The following is a 7,500-nucleotide window of genomic DNA, read 5'->3' as shown; positions in this document are numbered from 1 at the left end:
ATGATGCCAAAGGCCCTGAAATAAAACCCAAAAGCTTGATTAAACTTTCAGCAGGGGTTTCTGGACAAGTGCACTCTACCCCCAAATGTTTTGGTCAGGTCACAGAAGTAATGACTAAGAGTCCACGATTTGCAAGTATTGACACTATTGCGATCAAATCAACATTGGCTTTTCACAGCTCACAAATAGTCCAAAGAGAAATAGTATATCCTAATTCTGTCAATCAAAAAGGAGATAATATTATTTAAGTTTAAACAGCATACTTAAAGTCATGCTGGGGATTAAAGTGTATATGGTATTAATACAACAACTTGATTAAAAAGAGTGACATTTCAAAGCACTTTATCATTGCTATGAATGAGTAAAGGTTTTTGAGGAAAAACCACTGGGGGTTGGCGACATAGCGACTCCCACATTAAAAATGGTGAGCACTTTTTCTATCTATAATGTGCCTTGTAGGTTTTGGAGGGCTTTACTTTGGGTTCAGCGGACAATGCCCTCGAAAAAGGCTTTTCAAACAACATGCTTCCAGCTAGTGTCTTCAAAAATAATCAAATTTGTGTTCCCTTAATCAAGTTGACTTGTATTAAGTACATGTACATTCATGAGCAATGTCCCTGGTATGAGAATCTGGGATGCTTTTTGGTTTTTTTTATAGCAACTCCAGTAAACACTCAAGTGTAAAACAAAAAAACATTGTTTGTTGTTCTGTGACAAACTTGTCACTCAAAAAACATTCTTTAAAGGGGACATAGTTTTTGGGTCTACAGAAGCAGAGGTTGTCATCTCATTGACTCATGAATCACCTCCCAATGATGAGTCTCGCTCCCAGGATTGGAGTCAATTGGTTAAGGGAACATAGTTTTTGAGTGGATGCAGAGGTTGTTAATAAACGTATTGTTACTTCAATGCCCATAAAAATGGCCTTTGGTATTCAAGCACACCTTCATCTTCATCAAATGGATTTGTTGATTTCTTTTCTTTAAAGGGATTCTTGTCATCATAGTCCTTATTATCGTCATCATTATCATTGGCAAATGGATTGCTGTCCAAGAATGGATTGTTTCCTGCAACAAATGGATTTGTGCTGGTTGTACTGCTGCTTATAGTTCCTTCACTTGATTCTTCACTTTCTCCTTGTGTTACCTCCTGCTCCAGTTTTAATTTGAAGTTTGTTTTGCATTCCTCTATTTTGTCAAGCCACTCATTCTGAGAAAACAATAAGGTGACTGTTAAGGTGAGCATTAGTCAACTTAAAATGGTACATATTTGGTTTTAAATGGCAGTAGATTGTAAGATATACATGTAGGATGAAAAGCCATAAATTTATATATTATTACTTTCAAATTTTTAAGCTCCCTATAGTTGTTTTTAATTTCATGGTTTTCTTATGTTTGCATGTATCTTTATAGATGTAATACTGACTGCAAGGCAGTAAGAAAACAAATCCTAAAATTCATACTAATTGTACAATTCTGTGGCCCCTGAACTTCAACACTTTTCACCTTTCCTTTCCATCCTAGTCTTCCTTCCACATCCCTCTCCCATCCACAATCCAGTCCTCCTTTCCCTGACAATAGACCATTTTACAGTTGTAGCTACAGTAAGTTACCTGGCCTAAGAATGGAAGCGAGGCTGCCAGTGTTCATGCTTTGATACAAACCTTTGTGCATTTCTAATGTTAATGTAGACTAATTAGAATTATAATAACACAATTTACATGATAAAAGAAGTGAGGTCTGTATCAATACCAGGTCACCGGCAGCCTCGCAGCCATTCATAGGCTAGGTCACTGAGCAAACAACTGGGCAAATAACTGGCTTATTAACTTTGCAAAAGTGGTGATCCTCTCTGGCAACATCCTTCAATTTGACATCATTCTGTCCAAATTATATTTAGGTTTTACTGTTTAAATGAATCAGAATATCAAATTACCTTGAGTTGTTTATTGTCTGCTTGATAGACATGTGTCTCTGGAAAAAGCAAGACCTTGAAAGAATATTTCAAACCTAGCAAAAAGTGGGTAAACCCAAAATGTAAAACAGATCTTGAAAATGAAACAATGAAAGCCTACACTGGAAGGTCGAGGCAATAATGTTTGACAACAACAAACATCATGGACTGTATTATGTGCTCCTTAAAGGTGTGTGTGTGAAACCTGTGAGCTGAAATGTACTCAATAATCATTACCTCAAGTGAGACAAGTCAAGAAATTTCACCTTGAAAACAAATTTTAATAATGTGATCACAACAAGCCACCCACCTAAGAAACCTCAATATTATTATAATTAATTCCTAAGGGTGGATATTACTGCTCTTGTGGTGACAGGTGTCTACGCAGATTTGGACTATGTAAGGCAACATAATTATACAGTATATCCCAAATTCAAATAACCAGGCTGGGTGTCTGAAAGTAACAACAACAGCAGGTGATTTGCCAGAAGTCTCAAATATCTCAAACATTTTATATAAAATACAATTAGGAGATGAATTACTGTTCTAACTTAACAAAAACATAACAATACCATGTTTCCATACAATGAAGCTGAGTTAGGGAAAAAAAAAAGAAAGGGAAGAAAGGGAAAAGACACTTTCTCTGCATTTCATCTTTTCCTGCATAAATACGTCATTAAAACAGTATGGCAGAAGTATCTTCTCTAACACACAGTTAGCTTCAATCAAGTGTATTTTCTCATATTTGTTCATATAAAATCTGGGAAGAGCAGGACATCTTCCTTCAAATGTAGTTCTCCAGAAATAATAAAGTATAGTTAAACTTTTTGATCAGGCTCTCTTGGGTACTGTTTACCCCAAACAGAATTTCCTTCCCTCCTGGCTTAAAGTTACACTGATTGACTCCATTCAACCAATCAATAATAATTTTTGTGAATTGTTGCGTGAACTGGTAGTAAATAGAAGTGTGATCAATGGAGTCTGGTTCTCCACAGGAAGCCTGATGACGAGTGCATGATTCATCATCAGGCTTCCATATCTACACTGTAAAAAGCTCTTTCTTAGGCACTATTATTCTGTGGAAGAATTTAAAGGTGAATTCTCTTAGTCTCATTAATTTCCGTTAGAGTTGGAATTTTGAGATGCTCTTGAGCTCTGTAGACAGAATTTCATTTTGATTGGTACACATCAACTTGTCAATGACAGATCTAATCTGCTTTGAAAGAACTTGAATTTCAATTTTGGCAGCTTCCTGTGATTAAGGCTTACACCTCAGTAATTGTCTGGTTTGCCAAGGTGTACCCACCTTCAGAACTGGCCATATTTACTACAGCAACATTCTCAAGCTCAAATAAACAAAGGAACTTGTAACGAACTGGTCCTCGCCTGAATGAACAGAAAAATCACACATGTATAAACAACGCTGTGACCATTGTTCAATGGTCAATGGTACTTACTTTAAATTACATCATAGATGGTCTCTTTCATGCGTTAAAGATGCACAATAGTTAATACAAAAGCAAAGTCCCCAGATGAGACTCAGGATTGATCACGAGGATTAGCCAATATCAAAAACCTCATAACACTCTTTGTTTGTCCCTCCAAAATTTTGCATAAGCATTATTTAAAGTTTCTCTTAAGACCATTGCAAGTCCCAAGAGAAAAGAAAAACAATGCTTATGCAAAATTTTGGAGGGACAAAAAAGGGTATTATGGTATTTTTGATAATGGCTAATTGAATTTTTCAATAATGATCTATCAATGAGATAAATAGTTACCCTACAATATACATTTCAATATTCTTGTCTTCGAGCATAGGATGCCATAGAATATTAGTTAAAGGCTTTTCAGTTCAACTACCCAACCTACAGCTGTACCACCACCTAGAAGAACCAGTAAAGATTTAAGGTGCATATTACATGTACTTTGCTCAGATTGATCATTTGCCTTATACACTTACATGTAATACTAGTTCTTGTCTCTGAGGGGTTTTAGGAAACAAAGACACATGGGGAAAACTAGGTGTGAAAGTTAACAACGAAAGCAATGTTAGGAAGTTTACATAAAGCTCTTGAAGAACAACTAGAAATCCCCTAAGGATTAGTAATAATAGGATCTTTGTTTTCCACATTGAAAATGAACTTCAAGGTTGTACAGTTTTTGATAAGACATGAGGTAATTAAATTGGACAAATGCATGATTATTTTACTTACCGCCTTCAGAGGTCTTATATTCAAGTTACTGTTTTGAAAGTTTTGCAGCTAATTTCTTTCAAACACTGCACAAATTTCTTAGTTTGGTTGAGTAATGGATTTTTCACAGAGCCTTTAAAATGTAAGAATAATCCTCACATAAACTACTACAAGCAGTTGCAAAAAGGTTGAGACACTGCATCGAAAATTCACTTCTTCTTCCTAAAACTCATCTTCCACTTCATAAAAAAAGTCTTAATGCCCCTCCCACCGCACCCCCCCCCCCCCCCCCCCCCTTTTCAATGTTGATACTCTTTAGTTTGAATGCGTTGATTTGGATGACACGCATTGTACGGTTTATAACAGTGAGTGTCTCAACTCTTTCTGCAATTGCTTGATCCCTGATGGATTAGTCCCTGATGGAAATCCCTGATGGATTAGTAATAATAGGATCTTTGTTTTCCACATTGAAAATGAAAGTTGTACAGTTTTTGATAAGACATGAGGTAATTAAATTGGACAAATGCATGATTATTTTACTTACGGCTTTCAGAGGTCTTATATCCAAGTTCCTGTTTTGAAAGTTTTGCAGCTAATTTCTTTCAAACACTGCACAAAATTAATTCTTAGTTTGGTTGAGTAATGGATTTTTCACAGAGCCTTTAAAATGTAAGAATAATCCTCACATAAATTACTAGCAACTCATAGGTCATCTTTTTTTGGCCCCATTCAATCTCATCCTTTTGCATTACAAACTTTCAGTATGTCTTGTTAGATCAAGTCATTTTGGTCCAAAATGTTTGAACTGATTTACCACGATGAGAAGAAAGATGTGCAAAAAAGGGTTTAATAATGGAGTTTACCTGTTTTGAATAATGCTAGCTACAACCATACTGTCATGTAACAAGAAAGCATGTACTTTCATCTTTGGAAGAAATGTCGCTGGCTCCATCTCCATTAGATCTCCCTCAAATACACAGACTATATCATTTACATCCAGGACACTCTGATAATTCACAACAAGAAGGGATTCAGATCATGCAAGTTTTCAATTTTCAGTTTTAAGTAGCAGTCCTTACCATAAACATAAAATGCTGGTAACATATGTACATGTAAATATACACATACGCTGTACTACCAATCTTTATACCATTTATTATATAAACACCAATGAAATACCAAGTGAGCTTTCCTGCGAAAACTTGATATCTTCACAAGTGAAAATAACATGTTATCTTCACACGTGAAGAGATCACTGCCTTTCAATGCCTTTTGTGAAATGATTTAGTATTTCATTGGCGTTTATATAATAAAATCGAATAATACATGGCCGCTTGGAGATACGAAATTTCCCCTCTCGTGCTGAAAAATACATGTATTTTTCAACACTTGAAGAGAAATTTCGTATCTCCGTGCAGCCGTGTAATATCCTCTATGTACATTTCTAGAGCATATTAACAGATTGTGATACTACAAATTTTGCAAAAAATAATATATTCTTACAGAAAGGCCCTCCACGGACTCAATGGAACTGCTGCCTTTTTCATCCTTTTTTGAAGGTTTGATCATTGAGTTTGAATCTGCAAAAAATGCATCAGGATAATATTTCCTTTTTCACAGTTTGTATGGATAATTATCTTGCATATCACTCTGCACACAAAGTTTCTTGGAGGGTCACACAACGCATTGCATGATACAGCAAGAAACAGCTGCGAAGGAGACTACTGCGCTCAGTTGGTTGAGCATCTGGCTGTCACGCAGGAGGTCGCAGGTTCGAACCCCGGCCGGATCAACACTCAGGATCTTAAAATAACTGACGAGAAAGTGCTGCCTCTGTAATTTCATCTGCAAATGGTTAGACTTTCAAGTCTTCACGGATAAGGACTTTAAACCGTAGGTCCTGTCTCACAAATATCTTCTATGTTCATAAGTTCCCTGTGGGACGTTAAAGAACCCAAGCACTATTCGAGAAGAGTAGGGGATAAAGTCCCCGGTGTTGTGGATGTCCCGTTCTCTCCAGCAGAAGTGGCCGGCTTGGCGGTGATGTCTCTAAAAAGGCTTGTGGTGTATGAGGCCACCTAAGCAGAAACAGTCAAAAAGGGACTTTGCCGCACACTGGAACATGTATATGTACTGTTCATGCTGCCAGGTTTTTACTTTGAATTTCAAATGATCTTAGTTTCCTTGTGCATATGGATAAGTGCATAATTCTTTATATTTGTTATGGATCATATCTCTATGATTTTTCCTTCCTATTATCGTGAGAACCTGTATAAGGGGGCTAGGCTACAACCAAGTGAAAACGTATGTAATAAATTACCAGTAGTGACATCAATAGTGACCTACAGTAAATAGACAGTAAACTTGTAACTGCTCAGAATCAACAGCATTTGCATTCAAGTATTTATTCATGTTGTTACTCATGTATTCCCTAGTTTGTCTTTATTAACTCATTTAAGTCTTGTTTTAAATACATGCAGTGGTGTAATTTACACATACAGTGCAGCTCAGATATATCCGCACCAAAATATACGCGTAATTTGCGTCAGCCCAATACGCGTATACGCGTATGCATATACGCACATACGCGTATGCATATACGCACATATGCGTATACAGTATATGCGCGTATGCCTCATTAGTATGTATGAGCTAACCTATTGTTTCCTGTTTTCTTAACAGGTCATTGTTGTTTTCAATGGCTTGACAGCTTGCCACAGAGCGCGAAATTGTTTTCATTATTTTGAATACGTGTATACAGTATACGCACGTATGTCTTCAGACTAGACTTATCAAAATCTTAGCTGACTGAATATTAATTACTAGGGAGATTATTTTGCTGTTAAATCAAAAATTTACTGTTTTTTGGGATACACGCTTCAACAATCCTAACTTCGTGGAGCAAACACAACCGAGAGATAACATTTTTTTCGACACAAGTAAACACGGTCCAAGCAAGCGACTTGGAAATGCGTGCAGAAACACAATTTTTCTTTGAAGAAAGTTAAAAATAACAAAATGTGAGCGGCACATCGTAGAAACTTTGATAAACAATTCTTTCTTCAGGGAAAGAGTATTTTACCATTTGAATGGACGATTTGCGTCAAATAGAACCAGAGATATCATTTTTTCGACAAGGTCTTCGGAACGCTTTAGACAATAAACATCTCGCAACCGACTTGCCGACTCGCGCCGAAACACAGAACTTTTGCTTGAAGTAAAAAATAACTAAACATGAGCAGCACACCATAGAAACTTTGATAAACAATTATTTGGCTAAAAAAAGAGCATTTTACCGTTTGAATGAACAATTTGTGTCAAATATAACCGGAGATGTCATTTTTTCGACAAGGCT

At 36.4% G+C, this 7,500-nt stretch overlaps 1 protein-coding gene across 2 annotated transcripts in view; it reads right to left on the bottom strand.

The window, feature by feature from the left end:
• Nucleotides 1-7,500, bottom strand: part of LOC137997413 (exocyst complex component 8-like) — a 21,926-nt gene that overhangs the window by 10,457 nt on the left and 3,969 nt on the right. For both annotated transcript variants that reach the window (XM_068843386.1, XM_068843387.1), the window contains exons 4-9: nucleotides 5,649-5,725; nucleotides 5,009-5,151; nucleotides 3,260-3,339; nucleotides 1,936-2,009; nucleotides 945-1,209; nucleotides 1-15 (exon numbers count right to left, since the gene is read on the bottom strand). The exon at nucleotides 1-15 is cut by the window's left edge. In XM_068843386.1, coding sequence (XP_068699487.1) covers nucleotides 1-15; nucleotides 945-1,209; nucleotides 1,936-2,009; nucleotides 3,260-3,339; nucleotides 5,009-5,151; nucleotides 5,649-5,725 — 654 coding nt within the window. The remainder of the gene's footprint in view (nucleotides 16-944; nucleotides 1,210-1,935; nucleotides 2,010-3,259; nucleotides 3,340-5,008; nucleotides 5,152-5,648; nucleotides 5,726-7,500) is intronic.

Source organism: Montipora foliosa, chromosome 3 (genome assembly GCF_036669935.1).
Source record: "Montipora foliosa isolate CH-2021 chromosome 3, ASM3666993v2, whole genome shotgun sequence".
Taxonomy (NCBI): Eukaryota; Metazoa; Cnidaria; class Anthozoa; order Scleractinia; family Acroporidae; genus Montipora; species Montipora foliosa.
Note: the sequence above shows the minus strand (reverse complement) of the source record. Positions and strands in the feature narration are given on the sequence as shown.